Below are 15863 nucleotides of genomic sequence, written 5' to 3'. Positions count from 1 at the left end.
TCCTAAGGGTGCAAGTACTTGGGCAATGCTTGGAAGGGTTAAGGATAAGTCATTGTGAGATTTTACCATAGGATGTTGGCTTACTACTCCCTGTTTTAGCGGTGGGAGCACTCCATTGCTTAGATCTATGCATACCCTGAGACTGTAATCTTGGTGGTCTGCTACCCCTAGGTTTGGACTGAGAAGGTCTGGGAGGGACTGGAAGGACCAGTTTTTAGAAGGCCAATGCCTACTAAATCTAGGTGGCTGTACCTGTAGGAAATCTTTAACAGTTTGCATAGATTTAGCTTTTTCCTCCATCTTTTTGAGGACCTCTTCTGCTTTATTGCCAAACAGGCATCCTTGGTTTAATGGTGCATCTAGTAATTTTGCTTTGACATGATCTGGCAAGATTTGTTCCTTAAGCCAAGCATGCCTTCTAAGAACCGATCCAGTGACAGCAGCCCTGCAAGATGCTTCTATGGCATCAAAACCACATTGCAAAGTATGTTTTCCAACTTGGTTAGCAGAATGCATTAACTCTTGTAAATCTTTATGTTCTGCACAATCAGGAATCAACATAATTTTCTGTTTAATTAGCTCCATAATATGTTGCTGATACTTTAACATATGAAACTGGGAATTTAAAGCCCTGATGGCAACAGTAGCAGAGGTGTATACATTCTTACCCCATCTGTCTAAAGCCCTAGAGTCCATGTCTGAAGGGGTAGGGTTTTTGGCTGTTGTAGTCTTAATGCCTTCAGGTCCCTGGGAAATGGTCTCTGGATCCGTAGTAGGATTCTTAAAGAGGAATTTGTGGGAGTCAGGTACTCTGTAGCACCAGTCAAGTTTCCTGGGAGCTAGAGGTAAATTATCAGGGGTAAGGCTGGATTCCAAGAAGACATCATCTACAATTTCCAGAACAGGAGGGATGGCTAGAAGCCTGTGCTGAGGCAAGTTTAAAAATTCCCTGAGTCTCTTTTTGGACTGTGGGTAGTACTGCCACTCCCAGCAGAAATGCTCTCTAAGGGTATGCAGGGTTTCACCAAAGGAAAAATCTTCTGGTGGGGAAGCAGAGGGAACGGAATCCTCTGCATCAGAATCCTCATAGGTAGAGAACGGTATGTCCTGGTAATCAGAAGGATCAGAGTCAACAGACTCATGAGCTGAAGAATAAGAAGGAAAATCAGTTCTTGGTCTTTTTGAGGGGGAAGGCTGGCTTCCCCTAATTAAAGTAATATGATCTTCAGCCATTCTGAGTATTTGTTTCTGAGGTATGTGGGTCTCAGAATGTGCTTTTGTTGCTTGTTTCCTAGGCATAGTGTGAACTCCAAGCCTGAAAAATTTGGTATTTTTGGTTTGAAACAAAGTCTGTTTATTATGAAAATCGGAAGGCCTGAATACACCCTCAGAAGCCGGTGCCTGCACAGCGGCTCCGGTCCCATCCAAGGTAGAGACATCCGCAGGTTCAACAGTCGAAGAAGCATCTCGCGGCATACCGGACTCCAAATGGGTCTCAGTAGAGGCCTGCGAATCTGTAGAAGCAGGTATCAGGGGCTACGAAAGCACCTCACTGAGTACCGGTGGACTGGCGACTAGCTTAACGAAAGGGTCATCAGCAGTTCTGGACCTCTACGGCCTGTCTCTGTCTGTATCCTTATGTTTTTTCGGAAGATCGGTAGTCGGATGGCTTATCAAAGCCATTTTGGAATATGGAGAACAAGAGCGAAATAATTTAGCGACAAAAATAGCCAGACGACGAATAATTTGGGCATTGAACAAGGCACAAAACCGACAGCGAGGAACATCATGGTCTGGGCCTAAACAGGTGATGCAGTAAGAATGAAAATCTCTGTGAGGTGTTTGCTTTCTACATGCATGACAATTAACTTTTTCTGACATCGGTTAGAGCAAGAAAAAAGGATCCCCAACGAGGTACTTATCTTTTAGAAGACTTCAGGTATGAAACTCAAAAAATGAAAATTTCAGGAGGCGGCCGACCACCACTTGCGAACTACTACTGCTTCGGACACTGCACGGCAAGAACAACTAATGGAATGGGGTTGGCTGCATGTTTTATACTCTTGACGACCTGACGTCATGGAAGAAGCAACAGCATCCAATGCAGAAATCTCAAGACTCTGGTATTCAGGCCAGCTGAGGGCTACCTGCAGGCAGATAACTCAAATGTGATGACTGCAACAATGAAACACGGAGAACATCTTAATAGATATGGATCAATGTGACCTTTGTGGAGGGGAAGCAAACATTTACCAACATTAACAGAACAATGATGATTCAGAGGGATGTTACAAAACACTGCTGTTGCTGGCAGGTCCTGACACACAGAAAGCATTAAATAGAGTAAGGTGGAAATTTATAGATTTATAGCTGATTAATAGGCTAATGGCACAAGAGCCTTTACAAGCTTAGCCAATTATATCCAGGCTATGCCATTATATTTTAATTCCCCAGACATGGGGTGGGGCAGTATCAGGGTAGTGGGTCTTTGGGTGTTGGAGCTCCGAGTAATTTTACAGACTGCCTCTGTCCATAAGGGACATGGGCAGTACCCTAGGAGTGAATTTACAGTTCCCCATCCATTTATCCAAATTCTTTCTGAAGAGAATGAGGGACAGACTTTGTTTTACGAAGATGGGAAGTTTATCCCATAGACGAGGTAGCCTTTGGGATATGAATCTATCTCTCCAGTAAGTTCTGTTAGAGTCACAAACAAGGTTCAAGTCTATGGAATGTGTGACCCTTGTATAATTTTTCTTGCAAACATGTAACATTTTCATCAGGACTGGATCACAGAATGCCTTGTAAATCAGGCATAGGTCCCCTCTCAATAAATATGAGATGTAGTAAAGGGATAGTGCCTTTAGTCAGTATAAGTAGGGCAATGGATGCACGTGCATTCACTAATACAATAACATGGTTAATTAGGATGATATATGACGGATCAGAGGTAAGAATTAGTGGGAGGGTTCCCCTCTGACAAGTTGTGTTTGAACAGAGGTACGAGGCAGGGCGGCATCTTTCTCCTTTATTTGCTTACATTTTGAGCCACTGAAAGAAAATAAGGGACTTGGAAATTTAAGGATCTAAGTGGTATGGTAATCAAAATTTGTTGCCTTTACTTGCAGATCATATTATTTGTACCTGATAAATCCAGAAGAGGACATCTGAGTGTTGTGGTACATTTTCAGACAGTTTCAGTTCTTTTCAGGATATACAATTAATGAACATAAAGTAACGGCTATTGACATTAATTATGTAAATACACAGTAATTGGTTCAGCAATACCCATAAGTTCATAAGTACCAGGCTAGCTGCCCTTGTGGGCCATTTTAAGCCAAGCCAATTTCCCTCAGATGTGAGAATCAAACCCTGTAGCTTGTGTTTGCAAGGTAAACACCTTAACAGTACAATGAAATATTCATGACTCCCAAGTATGTAACAAAGCAAAAAAGGTTTAGGATTTTTTACTTGGAAGTGTTTGCAGAGATATTTTTATATGCCATAAGCAGACTTCAGAGAAATTCTGCTCAGGTAGACAGAAAATGTTGGAGGAGTGATGGGGAAGAAAGAGTTAAGTGGGAACATATGTTTTGGGAGCGTAATGAGTTGGCAGATTGCAGAAATTCCCTAACGAGCGCTCTGTCAGAAATACTGGGTGAGAAAATGGCTATAACTAAGGAAATTATTCTTTTGAGCTGGGACACCACATATGAATTGCCTAGAAATAGTAAGGCCTTGTCAAGTTTAATTCTATTGACTGCCAAAAAAGCAAATACTAGAAAATGGAACTCAAAGTCTAAACCAACTTAATGTAAAGTAGTACATACTGTAAAAAGAGATAAATAGAACAGGAAGTGCGATCTTTTGAAAAGGGAAGGAGCAAATTCCACAGAAATAAATGGCATTTGTAGGTACAATATACACACAATAATGTTCAGGAGGTAGAGTGAGTTTTAAGGGAAAGCAGGAATTATGCAAAATACGTAATGTTGGACTGATGATAGCTATAATGAAACAATATGTGATGCATAATGTATGTAAATGGGAAAAAAGATGTTAATATGGTTTGTTTTCTTTCCTATTAATGTTAAGTTTGCCTATGTCTTAAGTGATCATTTAAGAAGGTGTTAAAAAAACATCATGCAGAACTATTAAGCTAAGTATATATGCAGTTCTTTCTTACCATCCCCTTCGTTCGGCTAATCCTCTCCAAAGCAAATCTGTTCTGACCATCCTTTCAATTAGTTTTTTCCAAAGCATACCATCAGAAGCCACCCTGTACCATTCTTTACACACCAGTTCAGCAGCACACAGAGATCTGGCATCAAGGTATGACAGAATGCTCTCAGCAATGTGATCCAATCCCCGAGCTGAAAAGTCAGAAAAAAACAAGATCTCAGATGCTTTCAATGCACAGCTCAAGTCTTCAGTAGTTGCTATTTATTACAAAAAGTACCTAAGCAGTTAAAATAACTTCCAGATCTATTTTCTTTATTTAATCAGAAATCCCTGATTACCTTCATTAGTCAGTCCCCTTCTCTGGCGCCATCTTTAAACCATCATTCAACTTTTACCTAACTCACATTTATTTTCCATCCTATTACTGGTTTAGGTTCCCTGCCCCTCTGTTCGTTGTGCATGCACAGCTAGTAAGTAGAGCAATGCTACATTCCTATTAGAGTTGATATGCATTACTGTTTAAATTCTGAATTATTTGGTTATTTCTGTTAACTGATGAGTCATTTGATGGTGCTGAGTTATAACTGATGTTCAGAACTCCTATATGCTTTGAGAGCTAGCTATTGTATTAACTGACAAACTACTTGTATGTCTATCTTATTTCAAGATAGTAGAGCTTAATTATATATCTGCCAGGCATCCTTTTAACTGCTTGCAAATCTTATTTGTGCTCTGACTGCATCTGTAAGCATTCTTGTTGTATGCTACTGCTCTTAGAAGGCTCAGAGGCTGGACTTTTAATTGCTTTTATAGAAGGCTAAGTGAGTGTAGTTCATGTTACTGTTCATATTGTATAACTTAGCTGTAAAATTATTGCCTTACAACAGCCATACTTGCTTTGTGCAATATATCCTGTCTGTATTCACTGCTGGATTGTACAGCTGTTATCAGTCAGAGGCTGCATTTTAATGCTGATAATGTATGCAATTTAATCAATTTTACTTTTTATCTGTATACCTTGCATGCTTTGCACTTCACATTCTGTAACCTTTGCACTAATTCTGCCTTATTTAATTTTATTTTTCAGTTGCATGGGTTTCTTTCATGCGCGACCCCCACCCCCACTTGGGATTAACTACAATACACATTTTCCACTTCATCCACTGAAGCTAACTATCGTAACTAAATAAAACTCCAGGAAGCAAGAACCTGACACCCTACAGCTGTTCTGTTGTAATAGGTGAATTGCAACTTAGTTTTTGTTAGGTTTTAAGGCTTAAGAGGTGTATGCACAACATCAGTGAAGGGTTCCAGCCAAGTGACACTAGATTGGACCAATACCTTGAGTCAGTCTTACACACACATACATACACAGTCCCAAGCCTTTATCGTTTACATTAGTAAATTTTGCTTTTACTTTCAGCATAGTCTCTAGACTAATCACAACTCTCTCTAATTTACACTGCAGGCACATAAACAGGGCTGTTTGGCAGTTTTAAAGTACTCCAGAGCTACTTCAATTAAGCTTTTGTTAGATGCTGATATTTTAAGCTCACTACTCACCTTTAAACTGATTTTTTTCAGGTCTTCTCCCTGTGGGACTAAACCCGCTCCGTTCGCTACGCTCACTCCACTCTCCTCCCTGCCCCCATCCCCACCCTCCCTCATAACATCAACTTTATACCTAGCCTGACCCCTCCCATACTTCTCTTCCACCTATCCCATAACCTCCCTAATTATTCCCCTATTATACTTCCTCATTATTGTACTCTACCTCCCCACCCATTACTAAACAAGCCCATATAGTACTCCATCCTCTAAACTACTTCTATCCTGCTCATATTCTTTATCACACTGCACTCAACCACCATCATGTCCATCACAACTATTAATTTGATCTTGCTTCTCTCACTTACAGTCTCTCTCCTAACAATAATCACAACTTTCCAGGCACCCAACATACCTCCTGCATACCTGTACAACCAGCACCCATAATCCACAATTATCAAGTTACTCAGACATCCACCCTAGCTTATTCACAGATAATACCTCTGTACTATGCAAAGTGAAAATTCTACCTCTCCGAAGACACTCCCTTTATCATACCACCAGCAGCAACTACACCATTTTTAGGAAAAATACTGAGAAGTATAACCTACACAATTTGCCAAAGCACTATTTCCCAGTGTGGTGATGTACAACCCAACCCAGGACCAGCCCCCCTCAGCTCCAGAAAATCTAGCAAATCTCTTATGCGATCAACCATAAATCACCAAAGCCTTAGGAACAAGATACCTGAACTCCATGCCTGGATTTCTAAGTACAACCCAGATATTATAGCAGCTACTGAAACCTGGTTGAAATCATATATAAAAGACACTGACTTTCTTCCCCCAAGCTACTCAAGCCTGAGAGTCAATCGACCCAACAAGAGAGGAGGAGGAGTAGCAATACTTTTCCCTAGCAATTACACATTAATCCCCTACTCAAAACCAACACCCAACTTCTCCCCAGCCGAAATACTAATCTCTATATTAAAACTTAACCATAAAAACATTTGCATAATTGCTCTTTATATTCCCCCAGGAAACAACATACCAATATTAGAAAACATATTTGCCTGGACTTCCCAAAATATAGATAATGAAACCATCATTCTAGGTGATGTAAATATTGACTGGCTAGATATAGGCCACAACAACCCCTCAAAAACATAAATCTTTACAACTTCTCCCAACTAACTGAAGACATCACTAGACCTCACAAAAATTACAACTGGGGCTCCACAATAGACTGGATATTAGTATCCCACCCTTTCAATGTCATCAGTGCAGGTATACTACCTAATACCATTAGTGACCACCACCCAGCATATATCATATGCAAAACTACTCCAACCACAGGCCAACACCAATACAAATCTACCAGAAATTTTACTAAGTTCCAATCATCCATATTTAATGAAACCTTAACTAAAGTAAACTGGAAATCCCTCAAATCCCTACCACTTAATGAGGCTGTTGAATTCTTTAACTCAAAATTTCTAGACATCCTAAATGGGCAAGCACCCACCCGCCAAAAACGAATAAAACATAACCATGCATGCTGGCTCTCAAAATCCACCAAAGAAGTAATGTCCACAAGGGATAAAATCTGGAAATCATGGCAGAAAAACAAAGACCCCTCAACTCTACTACATTACAAGCAATTCCGTAACCAGGCAAAACGTCTAATAACCATTGATAAAAAAGACCACTACTTCCACCTACAAAGCCAACATAAAAATAATCCCCAAAAATTCTGGTCTTCCATCAGCTAACTATTACACCCAGGCTCTCAAAGCAATCCATCCCCTGACCCACAAAAAACTCCCACTGAACTTGCTACCCTCTTCAATTCCGACTTCACTGACACCATAGCTAACCTAACCACCACCTTTCCTACAGTTAACAGCACCACCACCAAGACAGCTGATGACCAAATCATCCCAGAAAACAAGTCTACCCTTAACCCTAACCTAAAATTCTCCCACATACCTACCAGCACAATAAAAAAACTTTTACTTAAGCTAAAACCTGTACTCTGGCCCCTGACAATCTACCCACACACTTCCTGCAGCTAGCAGCAAACTCTATAGCTTATCCCATCAGCATACTCGTTAACAGATCAATTAAAGAATCTCTTGTCCCAGACATCTGAAAAAAAGCATTCATTTTTCCCTTACACAAAGGTGGCACCAACACAGACACCACAAACTTTCGATGCATAGCAATTCTCTCACCCCTCTCTAAAATACTGGAAAAATGCTTCCATGCCCAACTCCTCAACCACCTGCATGAAAATCAAATTTTATCACCCACTCAGCATGGTTTCAGACAAGGACACATCACCACTACTGCCCTCCTATTCTTCCTTGATACAGTTAACTGGGCACGGGATTCTGGTAAAATAATTGCTTCACTTTTCCTTGACCTCTCCAAAGCTTTTGATACCATTTCCTACACTATCCTACTCTCTAAACTATCCACCCTCCACATTTCTCCCCCTACCCTACAATGGTACAACAGCTATCTCTCCAATAGGCAGCAATCCACCAAATGGCAACAGTCTTACTCTCCCTTCCTCAGTACATCCACAGGGGTACCCCAAGGCTCTATACTTGGTCCTCTCTTATTTAGCATCTTTATTAACAACTTTCACACCACTCTCCCACAATGCTCAGTAATCCAGTATGCTGATGACTCTACAATAATATGCACTGCAAATTCCAGATCTGAACTCCAGCAAATTACCCAGAATACCCTCACATCTACTGAATCTTGGATGCTTAATCATATTGTCCTAAATCCAAAAAAAACTAAACTAGTAATTTTTACTCCTAGGAAAACCACTCCATTTGATAAAAAACTCTTCACTATACAAGCCCAAGACAATACCACTACAGAAGTTGTTCCACACACTAAATTACTAGGCATTATTATAGATGAAAACCTTAACTTTGACCTACACATAAACAATAACAAAAAAAAAAAAACACACCAAAAGCTTGGTATGCTCTACAGGCACCAACACTTTCTTAGCCTCTCTACTAGACAAACCCTTGCAACTACCTTTTTATTACCCTCTCTCCTTTATGGTGGCCCTCTCCTCACTAATATCTGAAATTCTACAAAATCCAAACTTGCTATGTGTTACAACAGAATAGCAAAATTTGCCACCAAGGCCACATTCTCATCCCACCATTGTAAGTCACCGAAACAATTAGGGTGGCTGGAACTCCCCCACCATCTCTCATTCACCCAACTAACTACTGTGCACAAAATAATCTACAGACCCACAGACTGTCCTGCTCTCTCAACTCTACTTGCCAAATACCATTCCAGCAGGCATCTAAGATCTGAAAATCATCTACTTCTAAAAGTAGATAAGCCCACCTTACCTGCTGGTCAACTCCTACGCCTTCACCGTCGCCAAACTATGGAACTCACTTCCGCCTTCTATAAGAAACACAGGCAGCACCACCACCTTCAAACAAATGCTGAAAAATCATCTCAACTCTTCCTGGCTATGTTCCTGCTCTATAACCCAACCCCTTCACTCTCCTTATATGATTACTAAACTCCTATGTCTTTTGCTACTAGTGACTGATGATATTTTCTCCATATTTATTTTTATCTTCACTTGTTGATTCTGGTACAATAATACTGATCTCTGTTTATACCAATCTGATTGAATTCTGCTTTAATGTATATTTTCTGTATATATTGCTGTAATCAAACAAACTAGATTCCTGCTTTTATGTATATATTCTGTATATGTTACTATATTTACTATCTGTAACACTGTTTCTGCTTCTGTACTAATTAATGTTTATATTTTTTCTGTATCTCGTTGGAGCTTTTCTCCCCAGGCCTCCACTGAAAATGGGCTCTTTTAGGCCCAGTGCACTTATCCCGGTAAACAAATGCAATAAATAAATAAATAAATTGGAGAATAGATGCACTTTTATTTCTTTTAATCATTATTTCTTACAGCTGTTAAGCTAAGAGAAGCAGTTAAAATTGCTTTCATTTTTTTTTTAAATCCCTCAGTTTCTTATAAGCAATGTTAGCTACAAGGATAAAGCTCTGGCTATGTCCAAATGACTTGGTTCCCACAGTACTCCAGATGTAGGAATTGTAAGTGAGGGTGGTGGACAGCTGTCAATGTTAATTTATACAGCCCAGTCTGTTGCAATACTGACACCAAGTAGGAGGAGGGCAAAGAAAGGGAGACTGACAGATAAATGACAATCACCAACAAAGCAGTACAGTCATACACTGTAACCAGGACTGGCTTATTAATGGAAGTGCACATTATTCACCTGCCAGTTTTGAGAGAGTCTTGCTTGTCCAGGCTGCCTTGGCACAACAAGATTCATGACAAAGTAAAACTCAGTGTCACTAAATATATCATCTGGGACTGGGTAATCTGGACTGTCTGATGGAAAGGGTGTGGGAGGGGGAGATCCAGTTGGTTGTCTGATGGTGAAACTGGCCAAGTGGATACACAGATTCAGAGGAAAAACAGCTGGAAAAGAAAACTGTTTAGCAGTTAAGTCATATTTTTCAAAACAGAAAGAATAGGACAACCAATGTTGGCGTTAGGTAATCAGCAAGTTACTGAACTGACCATATCTTCATGCCTCTAGACGACAGAATACCACGTTATATGCCACAAGTTTGACAGATACATCAGCAAGCACTACATGGAAAAGTACAATACCAAACTCTCTTCTGATATTGGATAACGAATACAGACTAAAAATATACTGATTAAAGGTGTGAACTAATGACCATATTCCCACTTCATTGACATTAGCAGAAGAAATTCCATTGAAAAAATAAGGCAAAAAGTCTGAATAATATATTCTTAGAAACTTTGAAAAATATTACTTTTTGGCCTGATTATTTAGACAAAAAAAATAAATATGTAGTTGAAGTCTTAAATAAATACAATTTAAATTCTGATGATTTTAAAGGGTAAATAATAATAGGAAAATTTAAAGATTACTTACATGCTTTGAAATGGATAAACTTATTTTAATTCTTCAAATGTATAAATACATAACCAATGCTATTAAATTACAGTTATAGCAAAAGATGTTTGACTGCTGTGTATAAAATAATTATAAATAATTTTAATAAAAATTATTGGAACGTTTTAAAATCAATTCCTCTCTACTCTCTGAATATGAGAAATTAAATGCATATTGAAATATCTCAGATTTTTTTTTTAAGGTTTATAATCAGATAAACATATTTTAATAAAAGAACCTATTGTAACTGTTCCTATGATGATTGCAAAAAAATTATCTTTGTTTCGGAGTCTTATCTCCAGAAAAGTGATGACAAAAAATGGAATTCTAATTCAGTTCTTTTATTCTGAGTGTTTTTGGAGGTTGCTGCAATGGCATGTAAAAAGGAAACTGACTTGTTGAAATTGAAATCTGTGAATAAGAATTTAAAGAATAATAGCTGGAATAAACTTGATATGTTACTATCTAAATATGAGAATGTAAAATAAGAAACTCTAATTTTGTTAAAGTTACACTTGATGCATTTGAAATTTTCCTTTCTTTATAAATAATGTATACAAGTTAAAAATTCTCAATTAAAAATGAATAAAATTGAAAAGTGAAGAAATGAGACAAGAAGGTATCTTTATACCCCAAGCAGACTTCAGACTATTTTTCCATGGGTAGACAGCAAACACTGGGTGAGTGATGGAAAAGAGAGAGGTAATCAGGAATATGTTTTCCCCAGAATATAATGAGTTGCTTCCCTACAAAATACCTTGTCAGAAATGTTGGGGAAGCAAATCAATGTAACTATGGAAATTCTTTTGAGCATGGACATATAATCTGAACTACCTAAACATAATAAAGCCTGGGTCCAAATGGTGAGATGGTAGAATCAGCAAGCAACAGAGTGTAGTATTGGAAATTAATTCATCCTCGAGTCTTGAAGCTACTGGCTACCAAAATGTAATTACTAGAAAATGGAAATCAAAATCTAAACCAACTCTAACTAAAGTAATACATACTGTAAAGAAGATAAAAAAAACTAGTGGATCTTTAGAAAATGGTGCAGCAAACAATGCCTGCAGTGTAATGTTTAGGAGGAGTGAGGTTTAAGGAAAACAGGATGTGAACAACTTATGCAATGCTGGAGTGAATAATTGTTAAAAGGAAAAATCTTAAGTTACGTACTTACCAGAATGTTAAGATTTATCTGCTCTCTTACTGCCCAGACACTGGAAATTGGTGAAATGACACCTTTGGTACCCTTTCCTTAGAAATGACAAGTCCTTGGAAACTCAAGCTCCTTCCCTTTCCCACAACTCCTGTTCCTGAGAGGAGGACACCACACTGAGTAGTGATGATTAGCCAGTATATATAGTCTAAAGGAAAGTAAACTAATATATATATACTGTATATTACATTCTGCTTGATTGTACATCGTACTGTGTTTGTTCACTGGAATGTATATACACAGATTTTTCTATGTAATTAGTCTAAACTATTCTGCTATTGCTTACACTTCTGTACTTGTTGTTTGTGAAATGTTTTGTATTTCACCTGGGCTGAGCCTGAAATTGGTCAATACTGATCACTGCACTACCCAGTAAAAAATATAAACAAACTAGAAAAATATGCAATTAGGGAAGAAGGAGTGAAACCAAGCCTCCAGAGCTCCTACAGATCCCTTCAGATGTGACAATTTTTAGGGGGAATCAGGTGGGAAGATTGCTCCAGTGTCCAGACAGAAACCGGATAAATCTAAAGTTCTGGTAAGTACATAACTTACTAATTTAATGTGGTCCTCTCCAGAGTCCAGACACTGAAAACTGTTAAGACAGAATCCCAAGCAGACCTTGGCCTGCTTAGGGAAAGAAGTCATTAAGAATGATGGCTCTAAAAAAAAGCTTGAGCTCTGGACACAGTACTTAATTATCAGGTGAAGTCTTTGCATAGCTATAAGATGAAAGTGCTATCTTTGGTACTTTATAAACGCAGGGTTATCGGAGTGATTTCTGTACTTCAGAACACCAAGAACCGAGAGTAAAATGCAGACCCTCTCTGGGACCTCTTGTATACACTTTACTGAAGAAAGCTGAATACCTCTAGTTGTGCTGCCCTCCTCTAAGGGGTTTAAACTGTTGAAGAGTGACAGGGTGGATGCTTGGGCATTATTAAATTGGCACTGAGTAGTCATTGGATATCATCTCCCTTACCCACTTATCCTGCATGATAGAAAACCAAGTGAGAAGATGCAGGGATAGTTATCCTCCAGCTGCCTCCAGAGTGGGATGGTTGGATGATCCCTTAGGGCTCATACTGACTGAAACTTTAAAGTACCCCATAACTCCTGCTGGTATGGGCCACCTCTGTCAATACAGCACCAGTTAGGTGGGAAATCCCTCCCTTCACAGGATGTTTTGTCATACTGTTGTGTCTACTGAGGCTGTTGGGACATAGGTTCATAAGGTAGGTACTAGGCTATTGGCCCAAGGGCCTAAGTAAGCCTAGCCAACAAGGTTCCCTGGCTTACGCCACCCAAGAAAGTTAATTTCCTGTGCCCCTGTCGAGCAGAGTCACAGAAGTGATCCCAGGGTGTATTTCCTATTTCCCATCCAATCATCAAGATTTTTCTTGAAGACTGCTAATGAGGAACTTTGCTTGACATAGTTAGCTTGTTCCATTATATAGGAAGTCTCTGGGACAGGAATCTATCCCTCCAGCATGTCCTGTTTATTGTGGTGACAACGTTTAGGTCCCTAGAGCGTGTAGATTGGAGGGACTGGGATTTCTTTAGGTGTAGCATGTCCAACAGCTCTGGGTTTAACATAGCTTTAAATGTTAGGTAGGTGATATGCTATAGAGTAAAGCTGGAATTTTTTGAGACGGTCAGTGTAGGGCATCTGTTTGAGGTCAGTAATCCTCTTTGTGAGGTACTTCTGTGACCTTTCCAGCTGCTGCAGATGTCTTGTGAGGTACATTCCAAAAGCGGCATTGTACTCTATAATGGGTCTGAGTGCCGAGCAGAAACAATGACCTCTTTTTTCCTGGATGAGAACCCTTTTGTGATGAGGTGTGCCACATAGAAGGTCTTCCTGACTACTGTGGCAATGCGATTATTCAGTGGAGAGACTACTGTCCACCTGGGTCCCAATGTCTCATCACACATTTGGCGTTATGTAGACTGCCACTTATGTGGTAGTTCATGGATACAGAGTTTTTACCAAATGGGATGACAATGCACTTTCTGGCATTGAGACTGAGGCCATGGCTCTGACACCAGGCATTTGTCTCAGTGAGGCCGTTCTGTAGGATGTCCACATCATTTGGGGACTCAACTATGGCTCCTAGTTTGCAGTCATCTGTGAACTTCTTTAGCCAAAGGCCGTCTGTGTTAGCCTGTACTTCAGAGACGTAGATACCAAACAAGAGAGGTCCCAGGACTGAACCCTGTGGTACCCCACTTGTCACTGGTTTGAAGTCAGATTTGGAGTCTGCAACTTTTACAGTATGTGTTCTGTCAGTGAGCCAATTGGAAAACCATCTTGTGACGTAGGGATTTATACCCAGTTTAGTGAGTTTAGCTATAATTCCAGAATGGGGGATGATGTCGAAAGCCTCAGCGAGGTCAAGATAGGCTGTGTGAACCACCTTACCCTCATCTACAGCTTTGGTGACTGCCTCAAAGTCGTCGATCAGGTTCAGGAGGCATGATCTGCCATTCACAAACCCGAACTGGGTGGGGTCCAGAGTTTGGAGGTTACCAATGTCTTTGTTTATGAGTTCCATGGTGATATATTCCATGGCCTTGCAGACCAGGCTTGTCAATCTAATAGGGTGATAGTTCCCAGGATCAGTGGTGGCTCCCCCTTTGTGGAGTGGGATAACTGTTGCTGTGCGCCATTCAGTGGGCACAAAGCCAGACGTGAGACTATGACTGAACATGGTGCTTAGTTGGGGAGCTAGTTTGTTCTGAAGTTTGTGTAAAACGCAGCCTGGGATGTTGTCCGGTCCCATGGATGCTGTGTTTTTGGTTTTAGAGAGTGCAGCTTTTACCTGCATAGATGTGATTACAGGGACTCTGCATTCGTCCTGTATAGATATGGGCCCTTTAGGGGGTAAAGTTAGCACTGAACCTATCTGCCAGGATGTTGGCAATATCAGTTGGTTCTGCAATTTTCATGCCGTTGTGCTGTAACCGAGCAGATCTGGGTGTTGCCATTGAGATTCTTCACATAGTTATAGAATACTTTGTGGTTGCCCTTAGAATCAGTGGCGATTTTGTTTTCGTAACTAGCTTTGGAGGATCTTATAAGGGATCTCGGCTTCTTACTGAGGCTGACCAGGGAGCTCCTCCACTCATGGGATTTTACTCTATTTTGCAATTTTCTTCCTTCTGTTGTAGAATTTGTTTATGGCAGGGAACCACCAGATTGGCTTCCTTTTTTTGGAGAATAGTGTCTTGGTTCTGTTTGGGATAGCACAATTCATGCACTCGTCTAAGTGCTTACAGAGTGCATTTTTCCCTTTTTTTTTTCGAACCCCCGATTAGGATACACCACCTTGCTCTCCCCTACTGGGCTGGTTACGCGGTAGTGCTGCTTCACTCACCCCTGTATTCTTCTCCTGAAGGTCCGTCTCTACCTCCCGAATTACACGGACTCCATTCTGCAAAATCCAAGTCGGCCTACCTGGACTTTTCCTGATCACTAGTCTGGGCTTATCCGAAAAGAACCTCAGTGTGGAATCCCTTACCTATTTTTCTCAGTAAATTACTCCTCTCCTGATGGTCCGTCTCTGCCTCCCGAATTATACGGACTTCATTCTGCAAAAGCCAAGTCGACCTACCTGGACTTTTCCTGCTCACTAGTCTGAGCTTACCCGAAAAGAACCTCAGTGTGGAATCCCTTACCTATTTTTCTCAGTAAATGTATGTAGCCTTACAACAAACTCAATTATCTAAACATCCTTATTTGCTAGCCTGTCCCTGAGTGTGTGTGACTCAGCAGCCTACTGCAGACCGCAAAAATCCCCCACAAACTGGTACTTACTGACCTCCAGCCTTCTATCCCATTTATTGCATCCCACTGGAGACTTATCCTTTTATTTCTTTTACCTCTAC

At 40.1% G+C, this 15863-nt stretch overlaps 1 protein-coding gene across 1 annotated transcript in view; it reads right to left on the bottom strand.

Annotated features, from left to right (window-relative positions):
• BTRC (beta-transducin repeat containing E3 ubiquitin protein ligase) overlaps positions 1 to 15863 on the bottom strand; it is a 2835508-nt gene that overhangs the window by 1315175 nt on the left and 1504470 nt on the right. The window contains exon 7 of the mRNA XM_044056496.1: positions 4187 to 4373. Within this exon, the coding sequence (XP_043912431.1) occupies positions 4187 to 4373 (187 nt within the window). The remainder of the gene's footprint in view (positions 1 to 4186; positions 4374 to 15863) is intronic.

The sequence above is a fragment of the Protopterus annectens genome, chromosome 14.part0 (genome assembly GCF_019279795.1).
Source record: "Protopterus annectens isolate FY-2018-M chromosome 14.part0, PAN1.0, whole genome shotgun sequence".
In the NCBI taxonomy this organism is placed as follows: domain Eukaryota; kingdom Metazoa; phylum Chordata; order Ceratodontiformes; family Protopteridae; genus Protopterus; species Protopterus annectens.
The sequence above is the reverse complement of the archived record's forward strand: the minus strand, read 5'-3'. Positions and strand labels throughout refer to the sequence as shown.